Source organism: Malaya genurostris, chromosome 2 (assembly GCF_030247185.1).
Source record: "Malaya genurostris strain Urasoe2022 chromosome 2, Malgen_1.1, whole genome shotgun sequence".
In the NCBI taxonomy this organism is placed as follows: domain Eukaryota; kingdom Metazoa; phylum Arthropoda; class Insecta; order Diptera; family Culicidae; genus Malaya; species Malaya genurostris.
The window spans coordinates 136365045-136379841 of record NC_080571.1 but is presented as its reverse complement, the minus strand read 5'-3'; the positions used below and the strand labels follow the sequence as shown (position 1 = coordinate 136379841).

At 37.7% G+C, this 14797-nt stretch overlaps 1 protein-coding gene across 1 annotated transcript in view; it reads left to right on the top strand.

Moving 5' to 3' along the window:
• The window catches only part of LOC131432090 (uncharacterized), a 278579-nt gene that overhangs the window by 158773 nt on the left and 105009 nt on the right, over positions 1-14797 (top strand). Inside the window, exons 2-3 of the mRNA XM_058598159.1 lie at positions 860-941; positions 997-1375. Coding sequence (XP_058454142.1) covers positions 860-941; positions 997-1375 — 461 coding nt within the window. The remainder of the gene's footprint in view (positions 1-859; positions 942-996; positions 1376-14797) is intronic.

Sequence of the window (14797 nt, the reverse complement as noted above, 5' to 3'; positions counted from 1 at the left end):
AGCTTTTTCACTAATGGGCGGTCCTAACGGCTTAAAAATAGCCGCATACAGAATTTTAATGTCGATTATTTCATTTCGGATTTGCATAATTTATAGAAATCAACTATCAATATGCTGTAGGGATTCGTTTCTAGCATTCAGAAGGACCAAATTGAGGAACTACGATATTCACCACTTTTCGGAACATTTTTTTCGAACGATTTGTTGTACAGCAGCAAATATTTTGTTCTCTTCATCAGAACGCGTTCTGATTGACTGGTGTTGACATGGGTTAAATGAGACAGGTTTTTCAATAGTGTACTATTGAAATATTACAATGCCTTTTCTATACACGTTTAAGTTGAAACATTTCGATTCTATTGGTAGTTAGATTATATAAATCCTTTCACAGATCTTTAGAAATACGAGAAAGGCAAACGCGCCTCTTTGATACTCGTTTATACCAAACATTTCAGAAAAGTTTAATTTTGAACTATTTGAGATTATGTCACACAACTGATAATTTTATCATAAAATTGTGATCATATTTCCGATGGCGTGTAGCAAAAATCATGTTGATTTCGTTAGATACAACAAGAGATATTCACGATCAAAAACTTATCACTTTCTCAGAGGGTAAATTTTGAAAAGGCGCCCCATAGTAAAGTAAGTCGTATTCACGACAAAAGCGGAATGCAGTAGCCAAAATATTTTGGATTGGAGTTCACACTATTGTTCAGAGATGTTTCAACAAATTTGCTACCAAATTTCATCCAGACAAATAATATACCTTATATGATATAGGCGGATACCGTTCTCACAAATATTTGTCACACACTTTTAACATAGACCTTTTTCGATTTTTATTTGTTAAATTCAGGTCCATAACCAAAATACTTGGAGATTGGTGGACTACTTTAGAGAATGAACAGAAGTCGAGCTACATAAGTCTTGCCAAGCAGGTAATTTTTACTTTTACTTATCGCACGTTTATGAAACATATGCTTTCTTTGCCAGTATAAGGATGCATTTTTTACCGCTCATCCCGATTTCAAATGGTATAAATTGCCAGCTCCACCCGTACGTTTTCAGGGAAAATCTGTCCAAGCCGAACCAACGTTAAGTTTCGGTTTGGAATCTTTAGACGACATTGATAGCGCAAGGAAAGATGTGCATATAAAGTTCGAGGAACGTGCCAATCGTAACAAAGGTGCAAATTATCCCCAGGGTGTGTTTATCACATCTGATTCTAAATTCATATATGATGAACTAAATGTAAAAAATTCAAAGAAAGAAGACTCGCAGATAGGATTTTTCAAGTTAGCTGATACCGCTCATATGGGTGGTTTGAAAAGTTTGATGTCGGATTCATACAATAAAACTATTGACCAGACTGGTAAGAAAAATAATATATATTTTATATTTTAACTAACTGAACCCAGTATACATCACTATTCACTAAAATACGAAACGGAAGAATGAAGGTTATAAATAAGCGTTATTTATGGCCAAATTAAACAATTTGCATCATTTTGCTATTTTTACTTTAGCGTTATTTTTGAGAAGGCACTAAGAAAAAATCCTTTGAAATTTTTCAATAATATATATTCCAGAAACGGTGAGTCCGATCGATTTGATATTTTCTGCAATATTTTAGGTAATTATAAAAAAGTTTTGCATAGTTATTTTATTCTAAAAACAACACGAAGAATGGAAATATCTCAAACATTATGTCCCGGGTTGGTGGTTCAATGCATGGGACACTGGTCTCACAAACCAGTTGTCGTATGTTCGAGCCCCGACCTGGAAGGATTCGTAGTGTCAGTAGAATCGTAGCACCAGCCATGCAATGGTTCTGTACACTCTGAATCGGCTGCGAATTCTGTTGAAACCAAAGGGCAAATTCTACTACAGGAATGTAATACCAAGGCTTTTCAAACATTGTTCAAATTATCAAATATGACCGCTAAAAAAACATGCCAGATTTCGTCAATTATCACTATCCGCAAAATCAACGATGATTATGATCACTCGAAGTATGGAATATGGACAAAATCTCATCCCGTTCAATATCATCGTAAACTCACCCGTGGTAATGAAATGATAATCATTCAAAATCATTCTCACGATTATTAGGGGTGGGTGATGCATTCAAAATAATTTCAGTATGGCATTCAGTGAATAAGAATAATTAGAGTGACATTACAAAGCAACTTTCATGGAGTAGTTTGAAAAATTTTAACACTATTTACTTGAATTTCATCATTCTCACGTTTATCAGTCCTGCAGAGATTTTCTTTGAAAATAGGGATATTCAATATGGTGGGTGATGCATCGGAAATCAATTTCAAACCAATTTAAATATGCCAAGCAGTGATTAAAAACAACTATAGTGACATCACAAAGCCAGTTTCATGCAGCAGTTTAAAAAAAGTAACAGGAGCGCAGGAGTGAACACAAACAAGCGTTCACCCAAGTACTATCCTAACCAACATAGCTTCTCAGCAGAAGGTTGGTTTAAACGCTGTGCAAATCCCGGCACTCCTGTTACTTCTGTAAATCAAATTAATGCTGAATAGCATTTAATTGGGTTTAATCTAATATGACCATGAGAATAAATCAATTCTGGAATTAAAGCTAAGTATTTTGTCTTTACAAGCATTATTCATTTTTTCCCGCTGTAGTTGCATTGCTTATTGCTATTGCGTATTGCACTACCGACATGTAAATATCTTCATTGCGTTAAAATTAAATTGCGCAACACTGATCAGAAGCGATAATGCTACCCCAATATTAATTTCAGAAAATCAAACGATTTTCGTTATCTTGATCGACGATGAGTTTGTAAACGATAATCACCGACAGTTGATTTTTGATTTTTCGAGAATGATTATGCTAACACTTAACTCAAAAAAATGTATTTTTGATTTTTTTGTATTTATAGCTGAAGTCCGAAATAGAATGCTGTCAAATTTTAGGAATAGAGATACAATATTTGAAAAAATTGTATATTTTCAAAACAATGCAATAAGAAATTTCTAATTAGATTGAATTGCTGCACATTATAAAAAAATAGTTATTAATAAAAATAAAAAAATTAAAAAGTAGTCTAGGTTGGGTCATTGCAGTCTAGGTTCGGCCATTAGTGATTCTGGACGAAATGTGTACTACAGTAATTTTAAATGAACAAATATGAAACTATTTATTGTTATTTTAATTGAACAATAATCAGTATTGATATACTATTAATAAGAGTTTTGAGGGCAACGCCTACAAACAAATGATATATAAGTCTTGATCCTCATAATCATCAGAAGAGGTTTGTTTTCGAGGCGTCTTCGAGGTGTCGCACTTTTGCATGGAACTCATCATCGGGTTGCGTCTCTGATTAGATATAAGCGTTAGCGACGTCACTTGCAGAGGTTCGACCAATGACAAAATCGTAGAAATAGTAAAATCATGAGACGAATACGTCGAAGGTAGAGAAGAACGTACTACTTCTTCATTCGTATCAGTAGAACAAGCAACTTTCCCGTTCGGATCAACTCTGTGGGTATTCAAAACTGTAATACAGAGTTGCGAATCTTCTTCTGTAACAGTTCGCGCAATTTCTCGCCTTAAAGTTGTTACCGTCGAGGCACTGAGCTTATTCGAACAAATTAAATTAATTATTGTTATTGATTAAATGTATATTGATGAAAAAATTATAAATAAAAAAAAATAACTTAAGCTAGGATAAAATAAAATATAAATGTTAAAATTCTAGTACGTAATATATCAACATCACACATTACACACTATATCCTCTGCTGATGCTGCTACCAAAAGAGAATATTGTTGTCGCGATGGATAGTACAAGGAAGGAAAGAGAAGAAAAAAAGGAATAGAGGTAGAGCTACTGGGTCGATAGAAGTCGAAAGGTCTTTCCGTTTTAAGACTTCTACTGAGAAACACGTCTAAGTATAAAAGTAAAATTAGAGCCTCGAAATAGGCGAAGTGAGCAAACCGAATTGCCATAAAAATTGAATTACGGTTCAAAAGCGTCGAATCAGGTATGAACGAGAGACATAACTCCGTTAAGAGATGACTTTTAGCAAAGTTCGTTGAAATACAGTGTGAAAAAAAAACCCAGTTGATTACTCTAACCCTTTATTCTACCATGTGGTATCTTTTATGATAAAAACAGGGCCCGTTGTATTTGATAACTCGATTACTGGTCCGCGAAGGATCAAAGCAAACGAGTATTAAGCCTGTAGGATATTGAGACGACCCGAGAACACCCACCAGTTGGTTGGAGGAAACCTAGATTAGGTCGTGGTTCCACTTTTCCATGTTAAGCTAACCGCCAATCCACGATACTTGTGGCGGTCAAATCTCTACGAGACCAGTCGTTGCAATAATAGCCCTACCGGCTGAAATTCTAACGGAATCTCTTTAGCCCGAATACACTCAACCTGTAAGTCGGAGATAACCACCCCCCCCCCCCTCCCCCCTGCAATAGTAGTACGATCACTCGGACATCATCACTATCAGCGTGAGCACATTTAGCACGTAATTGGATTCAAGATCGGAGTAAGCAGCATCAGTGTCACCTGCCGGCCGGCCAACCCTACATATACACGAATCATATATGTACACACGAGGTAAAATAAATCTATCTATTAAAGTGAATATGTGGTTTCGAACGTCTTGATCTGCCGATTCTTGTGAATGCTGACCTTGAGAGCGAGAACGCTACGCATAGCCGAGCTAGTCGCCTTAAAAGAGGTTATTGTAAAACCCACCCTCATTAGATCTCCGTGGCTGTGACCAGAAATCGAGGTTCCTTCCGATGGCACAGTAACAAAATGGCCCCCAACTAAAAGTTTTGCGGATCAAGAGTTCAATAATACATACAAATAAGAAAAGTTGGAGTGAAATAGGAGTTAGGGAAACTTTCAAAAAGCTCATATAGTTTGAGTGAAGTGCTGAACTGGTAACACGAGACTGACTCTTGTTAAAATATAATTAAGTGCAATTTACTAGAAATCAGTCTACTAGTGCGCGTACGCTCGCAAAAGGGGGCAAGTTTTCAAGTGATCATACCAAATAGCAAGAGTTTTTCGGATAAAAAATAACATAATTTTTGTTTGGCGGGTCTTGATTCGACATACACATCTGAACAATAAACTGTTAATTAGAGACTTAAATATCACGATTTTCCTTAAGCAACTTGAGTCACCCTATAGTTCATTCATACTTATGTTTCGTATACAGCACAGTATAATAAAAGTACAATGATTTTGCAATCGTTTTACAGAAACTTAGATGCGTCGCACCTCTCCATTCAAGAGTATGAGCACAAACTTGCGATTCGGAACGTACCATTCGTCATGGACGAACATGAAAGCATAAAAAGACGAAAGTTGAAAGATAAGATGAAGATTGAGAGGGAGACGGAAAGATTTGGAGTTTCACCTAGTCGGAGAGGGGTGAAAGAAGAGATAGCTGTCATTAGTCCAGCATTGACGGTTATTAGTGGTTTGCTTGACAACCCCAAGGCTGACATCCGTATAAAGCTAAAAACACGTTGTATTCATTACCGCGTGCGGATTTTCTTGTTGACAAAATCGTCGGGAGCTCATAAGCATATGAAAGAGATTGAAAGCTTAGGGAAACATGCAAACAGTATTTTTCAGAAACATTTTCCTGCTCTGAAAGGTCAGCACCAAAACCTTTGGAGGCTGATATTTCTATGGCATTATATGAAGTTCGAGCTGAAATAGAAACACTGAATGAAACAGTATCAGGAAAAGAGAAAGATGAACAAAAAGTGCTTTGGAAATAAAGAAATTGGAAATGCAATGCATGAAATTTTCGAAATCGAAAAAAAAATTTGATGCCAAAAGGCTTAGAATTGCATGAAACGTCGAGATTTAGTGTCATCTCGAAATTTTTTTTTTAAATCATCGATTTATTGGGACTTAGAAAAAATATCAAAAAGTTCCAGAAAGTCAATTTTTTCAAAAAAAAAATATTTTTGAGATAACACTAAATCTCGACGTTTCATGCAATTTTAAGATTTTTGGCATCAAACAAAATGTAACAAAATTGCATGTACTCCCCTCTATGGTACTTTTTCAAGATTCAATTTTTAAACTTTAACCGCTGGGCAGCACCCATGTCCGATTTAGCTCAAATTTTGCATGTGGACTTTTTTGAGATGCTTAAACATCTGAACAATAGCGCTTTACGAAATTAGAGGTGATCCCAAAATATTGGCACCCTTATATACATTAGAGCGGTAAAAACAACGTGTTTTGTCGGCTACGTCACTTATACAATCATATCTCCGGAACCGAAGGTCACAGCCATTTGATCTTCGAACTTGATCAATGGTCCGACAATAGCTTTCAAACGAGCATAAGTTTGTTAAAGTCGGTTTAGTCATCTCTGAGAAAATTGAGCGCGTGAAAACACAACGCGTTTAGTCGGTTACGTCACTTATACAATCATATCTCCGGAACCGAAGGTCACAGCCATTTGATCTTCGAACTTGATCAATAGCCCGACAGTACCCCTCAAACGAGCATAGGTTTGTTAAAATCGGTTCAGCCATCTCTGAGCAAATTGAGCGCGCATAAATATCTTCGAAAAGTGCACACACACATGTGTGTACACACACACATACATTTTCCGATCTCGTCGAACTGAGTCGAATGGTATATAATACTATGGGTGTCCGAGGCTCCGTTCGAAAGTCGGTTTTTTCAGCAATTCTAATACCTTTCTATAGAGAAAAGCAATACGGTTGGAAATACTATTGAGTAATTTGAATCAAAGAATCAAAGCCGAGACAAGTTCTCAGAACTCATTTAAGATTAAAGGGGGCCTTAGACAGAGATTCTCATCGGAGAGTCAAAGTGAACACAGTTTAGGGCAAGCATCTGGTACAAGCACGAGTGAACCAAGAAATTGTAAAAAAGATAAATAAAGACATAAGAGAAAAAGAACGAGAGATCAGAGAGCAAAGTTGATTGGGAGAAACAAAGGAAAGATACGACGTTTTTTTTAAAGAATAACTGTTTATTGGAATATGAGTTAAAATTAAATTATTAAGATTTAAATTGGGTGTTCAGCCACAAGTGGTCACTTTTCAGCCCTATTATATATATGATTTGGTTGATACCATGAGGACATCATTTGCTTCCGCAATTCTGAGATTTTTGTGTAGGGAAAATTCTAAACCTACTTGTATTGTGTAATGGGGAAAAGGAACTTATATACTAACTAATGCAGAGAGCGAATCGATTCAATTGAAGATTGCATCGATTTTTGTCGGAATTTGCTTATAATATTATGTGACATTACATTTAATGGTTCTATATTTGTGAGTCTGTGTAACTCATTTGTACTAAACCAGGAAGGACGCTTCAAAATCATTTTCAGAATTTTATTCTGAATCCTTTAAAGCGTTTTCTTCCTGGTGGAACAACAACTCGACCAAATTGGTACTGCATAAAGCATGGCTGGTCTGAAAATTTGTTTATAAATTAACAACTTGTTTTTTTAGACAGAGCTTAGAATTTTTGTTTATAAGAGGATATAAACATTTAATATATTTATTACACTTTGCCTGGATTCCTTCAATGTGATCCTTGAAAGTGAGTTTTTTGTCATACGTTAAACCTAAGTATTTAGCTTGATCAGACCATGTCAATTCCAAGCCATTCAATTTGAGAATGTGATTATTGTTTGGTTTAAGAAAAGAAGCTCTTGGCTTATGAGGAAAGATAATTAATTGCGTTTTTGCTGCATTTGGTTTAATTTTCCATTTTGACAGATAGGCGACTGCAGATCACTCTTTGATTTCTACCTGTGGCTAACAGACTTGTGTCGTTACAGAATAGCGATTTCTGACAACCAACGGGTAGATTTGGAAGATCAGAAGTGAAAATATTATACAAGATTTGAGCTACGCTCGAACCCTGCGGAACACCGGCTCGTACGGGTAGCAATTCAGATTTACAATTCTGATAGCTAACCTGAAGAGTACGATCAATTAAATAATTTTGAATCATTTTGATCAAATAAATAGGAAACTGGAAATCAGACATTTTTGCTATTAAACCTTTGTGCCAAACACTGTCGAATGCTTTTTCTATGTCTAGAAGAGCAACTCCAGTGGATAAGCCAGAAGATTTATTTGATTTTATCATGTTCGTTATTCTGACAAGTTGATGAGTAGTTGAATGTTCATGACGGAATCCAAACTGCTCTGGTAAAAAAAATAAATTCTCATTTATATGAGACATCATTCTCAACAAGATAATTTTTTCAAAAAGTTCACTGATAGAAATACTATAGGAATAGAAATAAAATTGAAATATGATCATATTTCAGTGAGACTTCATTTTCAATAAGACTCACAACGTTCAAATTAAAATTGTATACACTCTCGAGCTGCTGAGCAAGTTTTTGAGCTTTTTCGCCATTTGTAAAAAGTATTTGATTTCCTTCCTTGAGAGCAGGAATTGGTTTCTGAGGTTTCTTAAGAACCTTAGAAAGTTTCCAGAGAGGTTTAGAATATGGTTTAATTTGTTCAACTTCTTTAGCGAAATTTTCATTACGCAAAAGAGTTAATCTATGTTTAATTTCTTTTTGTAAATCCTTAACTATGTTTTTCATAGCAGGATCACGAGAAAGTTGATATTGTCGTCGACGAACATTTTTCAACCGATTGAGCAGTTGAAGATTGTCATCGATGATAGGAGAATTTAATTTAGTTTGAGCTTTGGGAACTGAAAGATTTCTAGCTTCGATAATGTAATGATTCAAATTATCTATTGATGTGTCGATGTCCGCAGAATTTTCTAAAATAGTTTCATGATCCACATGATTTTCAATGTACGATCTGTAATCCAACCAATTAGCTCTATGATAGTTGAATATAGAACTAATTGGATTAATTATAGCTTCGTTGGAAAGTCTGAATGTTACAGGAAGATGGTCTGAGTCAAAGTCAGCATGTGTAACCGGCTCACTACAAATGTGACTTTGATCCGTTAGAACCAGATCAATTGAAGACAGGTTTTTCACAGAAGAGAAACAAGTCGGATTACTGGGATGAAGAACTGTGAAGTAACCAGCTGATAGTTGATTATGAAGTATTTTTCCATTACGGTTATTTTGAAATTTAATTGTTCGCCGGTGCATTGGAATGGCAAATATGCTATAGCGATGAAATAAATTCCATGAATGGTTTCAACTTCGATTCCCCAGCTTTCAATAACTTTAGTATTGAAAGAAGGTAAAATTCGATGTTTAATTTGCCGTTGGACAAAAATGGCAACTCCACCACCCATTCCAGTAAACCTGTCAAATCGATGAACCACATAATGTGGATTACTTTTCAATTTGACATATGGTTTAAGAAAAGTTCCTGTCACAATGGCAATATGAATTTTGTGAACTTTGAGAAAATTATAAAATTCATCTTTACTCGATTCAAAGATCGAGCATTTCAATTTGAAATATTCAAATAATTATTTAACATCACTTGTGAATTTTAAATTTATTATAATATTATTTGCGAATTGCCATCCGATTAGAAATGCTTCAAAAAGTGATGAAGTCGAATTCATTCGGATAATCATTTGAAAAAGTTGATCTTGTAGGTTGATCATTTTATTTTCAGTTATATCGCCTAAATCAACTTCATTTAAAGAAGCGAATGACATTGATGGAATATTTGTAGGTAGACTGCCATTAGAAGAAGATGATTTGGCCGATCTACTTATTAGTAAATTGTTTTCATTGGAAGATGAACTGCAAGGCGGTCCTGTGTTTTGACTATTTACATTAGAATAAATAGGTGGTAGATTTCTACCTGATACACTAGCATAACTGACATTAGAAGAAGATGATGACGAGGTCGATCTACCTGTCAATTAATTGTTTTGGTTAGAAGACGAATTGGCAGGCGTACCTGTTTTTTGTTTTAAATTCGAAGAAATCAGTGCCTTAGAAGAATTAGGCGTGGCATTTGTAACGGTTATTTGATTTTCAGGTATGTTCTGTAAATTTAAGGTCGTTGATTTGACTTGTTGTCTAAGCGAACGAGCGTATAAATTTTTTTCCCTGACAGGACATTATCAGTGGTTTCATTCATTGGACAAACGTCTTTCGAATGCGATTTACCACATTTCAAATACCGTATATCCATATGACAATTTTTGGTTCCATGCCCGAAGCCTTGGCAACGACGACATTGCGTTAAGTTTGCAACACGATTATGCCGTTTATGGATTTTAATATGGGAAATGAAACGTACTTTTTCTAAAGTTTTCAAATTGTTTATATCACTTCGATTGAAGTGTATTAGGTAAAATTCATGGGAAATTCCAGAGCGTGGTTTAGAAGTACCCTTCGCTCTTTTTTCATAAGTATTACTTGGGAAGGGGCAAAACCAAGCACTTCTTTTAGTACATTTTTAATTTGAAGTCGGAAATCATCACCGTCACTGGTGGCATAGATTGATGTTTCTTCATAGAACGACAAGCGTCCATTTTGGGAATTTTTGAAGAATTTTCTTCTATGTCGCTACAATCGGACTCAGGAAGAATCTCGTAAATATTGTTAGACGGCATAGGATCAACGGAAGGGAATTTCGTCCGTTGTATTTTATTTTTACATTCAGATTCTATAAAATCGTGAATGTTATTAGAAAAATGTTGAATAACGAATTGTGATTTATTCCGTATTGAATTATTTTTAGCCTTAGGCTTGTTGCCTTTCCGGTTGGACGCAGGCATTTTTGAAATGAATGAAATTTTAAATTGAATTAACTAGGCTAAATTAGTCTTCGATTAGACTAGCTAACCTTAAAAAGTACGGGTGTGTAATGTCAGAGGCATAACTGGATGTCGTGAATACGAATATGACACGCTTTATTTATGCTTCCGAATTCGAATTGGTAGTTGATCGATTGTTTGAATTGTGCAACTTTCCCCTCTTTCATTACTAGAAATTTAAACGATGAGCCTAGACTAAATTACAAATTAGTTACATTATACATTAAGAAATATTAAATATTATGACATAAGCAGTATAGTTCTTTATAATAAAAAAATGGTGGCTCTGAAAAGAACTTTTTATGAAAGCGTTCGTGATGAAGAGTGACGAGTTGAGTTGGTTCAGCACGCAGACTCTGAATTCTAAACCCATATTCCAGAACTAAGCTATAAAACTTGAAGACGATTTTTCGCCATGACTACCAGAATGGGTTGTATAGAGTACAGTAAAGTAAATTTCCGCATAATTCTTTAAGAGTATTATTATGGTTCTAAAAAGAACCGAATAGAAGAAGTCTGGAATAAAGAACTGGATCCTGAGTTCAAAAACTAAATTTAGAACCAATAACAGACTCAGAATCCAGTTTCAATTCTAGAACTGCAATTTCGAAACTCAAATTAGTTCCGAAATACAGTTCCAGAATCCAGTTTCAGCACGCAGGTTCTGAATTCTAAACCTCGTTACGACTACCGAACGTTACCACTAGCTCTCCGTCGCTGCTGGTTTAACTCCTGCGATGGCAGTCTTCTCGCCTTGATGGCCAGCAAGCGAATGAAAGTTGCTACCTGAGCGTTTGAGGTTTTAACCACGCAGAAGGCGCTCTCTCCGTCGCTGCTGGTTGATGGTTTAACTCTCGCGATGGCAGTCTTTTCGCCTTGAAGGCCAGCAAGCGAATGAGAGTTGCTACCTGAGCGTTTGAGGTTTTAACCACGCAGAAGGCGCTCTCTCCGTCGCTGCTGGTTGATGGTTTAACTCTCGCGATGGCAGTCTTCTCGCCTTGAAGGCCAGCAAGCGAATGAGAGTTGCTACCTGAGCGTTTGAGGTTTTAACCACGCAGAAGGCGCTCTCTCCGTCGCTGCTGGTTGATGGTTTAAATCTCGCGATGGCAGTCTGCTCGCCTTGAAGGCCAGCAAGCGAATGAGAGTTGCTACCTGAGCGTTTGAGGTTTTAACCACGCAGAAGGCGCTCTCTCCGTCGCTACTGGTTGATGGTTTAAATCTCGCGATGGCGGTCTGCTCGCCTTGAAGGCCAGCAAGCGAATGAGAGTTGCGACCTGAGCGTTTGAGGTTTTAACCACGCAGAAGGCGCTCTCTCCGTCGCTGCTGGTTGATGGTTTAACTCTAGCGATGGCAGTCTTCTCGCCTTGAAGGCCAGCAAGCGAATGAAAGTTACTACCTGAGCGTTTGAGGTTTTAACCACGCAGAAGGCGCTCTCTCCGTCGCTGCTGGTTGAAGGTTTAACTCTCGCGATGGCAGTCTTCTCGCCTTGAAGGCCAGCAAGCGAATGAGAGTTCCGACCTGAGCGTTTGAGGTTTCAACCACGCAGAAGGCGCTCTCTCCGTCGCTGCTGGTTGATGGTTTAACTCTCTCGATGGCAGTCTTCTCGCCTTGAAGGCCAGCAAGCGAATGAAAGTTGCTACCTGAGCCTTTGAGGTTTTAACCACGCAGAAGGTGCTCTCTCCGTCGCTGTTGGTTGATGGTTTAACTCCCACGACGTCTGCTTCCATCGAACGCACGAACAGAAATGATCGATTTTCACCACGGTTCCCCTTTTCTACGCATTCAGTTGAAGATATGTGCCTGATTACCTCAAAATCGTCGTCCTTGCGCGAAAAACTCAAGCGAAAGTAAAGAGTTTTCCGCATTATTTTGAAATTTTGAGAAAACTTAATTTTTGAGTTGTTTGTGATTATCTCACACTGTTCAAAATATTATCCTAAATTCCTGATCATATTTTTGATGAAATGGTGAAAGAATTATGTTGCTACCATTAATACAAGTCGAGAAATTCACGATTAAGTTCTGCCCATTCTTCCATATGGATAATTTTGAAAAGGCACCCCATAGTAAAGTAAGTCGTATTCACGACAAAAAAACTGTCACTCTAATATCACTTTTGTATCACTTAGTCACTCTAATATCACTCTTTGTATAGCCTTGAGAAAGGCTGGGGAAAATACGGGAACACTTGAGAACTTTATCTGGTCGGTCTTATTTAATATCCTTAGTCTGGGTCCCATCACATTGTTCCATTCCAGGCAATGAAGAGGCAGACGCGTTGGCTAAGGTGGGCGCATTAGAAGGTGAAATTTATGAAAGACCAATTTGCTTCAACGAATTTTTCAGTGTATCTCGTCAAACGACGCTCCAAAGTTGGCAAACTTCATGGAGTAATGGGGAACTGGGACAATGGTTACACTCTATTATCCCAAAGGTATCGACGAAACCTTGGTTCAGAGGGATGAATGTGGGTCGGGATTTCATTCGTGTGATGTCCCGGCTCATGTCTAATCATAACACCTTGGATACGCACCTCCGGCGTATCGGCCTCGTGGAGAGCGGTCTCTGCACTTGCGGTAAGGGTTATCACGACATTGAACATGTTGTCTGGGTATGTACCGAGTATTGTGGCGCCAGATCACAGCTAATTGACTCCCTTCGGGCCCGAGCTATATCACCCATGGTCCCAGTACGAGACGTGTTGGCCCATCGAGACCTTCACTATATGCTGCTCTTATATCAGTTCAAAAAGAACATTAACTTACAAGTCTCATCTGCTGAAGGGTTCCACAACATCCTCCTTCAACCTCAACCCTAACATCCGCTCGAACCTCCCCAACTGTCGTTTGTCCACCATCTTCATCGAAAAACTAACAAGATCTTTCTGCTGTCACTAATTTTTGCTCCCCCGTCCCCGTCTCTTCATCATCTCGATGTCAACTAATTAGATCTTATCGCTGACCTAAGTAGTTTCGCTTCCTTACCACCATTTTCAACAACATAAACTTCTATAGTTCATATATGCTTCTCATATACCAGTACCTTAAACACATTGATATACAAGTGTAATGTGTTATTCCTCGCTCAGAAAATATAATCTCCACCTACAGGTTCGACACTAACATCCGCCCGATTCTCTCGATCCCCGTCCCTGTCCACCATCTTCATTGGAATTAACAAGATCTTTTTTTGTCACTAACTTTTTCGTTCCCCCTTCCCTGTTTTTTCACCATCTCGATGGCAACTAATTAGATCTCTGTCGTTTTCAAACATTCTGTTCCCACACCCCTTTTTTACCTCGTTTCCCACAATATTTACTTCTTTTTTTCATTCTCTTCCGTAACATCACCATCACCGGAAGACCGCTCCAGTCAATGACCAGCATGCGGGCCACCCGCCGGGCCTTCGTAGCCTGGGGGTGTTTCCCGCGGACCCTCACGGACCGAAGAATGCGGCCAACATAGAAAATTACCATCGCCATCTGGAATCATCTCATCCTAAATTCAATTCACCGGCCACTACCGATCGCCAGATACTATATTACATAATGATACTACTCTAGTTTTAAGTTAGACGATAATTAAGATTAGTAAATACCCTTGGCATCTTAGAGCTTAAGCAGCGTGCCTTAATATTATATTATATTATTGAATAAAACAAAAACATAAACTTCTCTCTGTTTCTTTCCTTCTCTTCCACAAAATTTACCACCACGGAGAGCCGCTCAAGTCGATGATTATGCGGGCCATCAGCCGGCTCCCCGTAGTCGGGGGTGTTTTCCGCGGACCCACACGAACGAAAAGATGCGACCAACAGTGATGCGTACCCACGTCGTGCCAGTTTACTCCAGCGTACAAGATCCAGCCAGCCACTGCCGACCACCCGTTGAAGACTAGATCTCCCAAAGCTCATATGGTGTGAAAATAAAAAAAATCTAGTTTAAGTAGTTTAAACATATGCCCTCGGCATCTTATAGCTTAACGCAA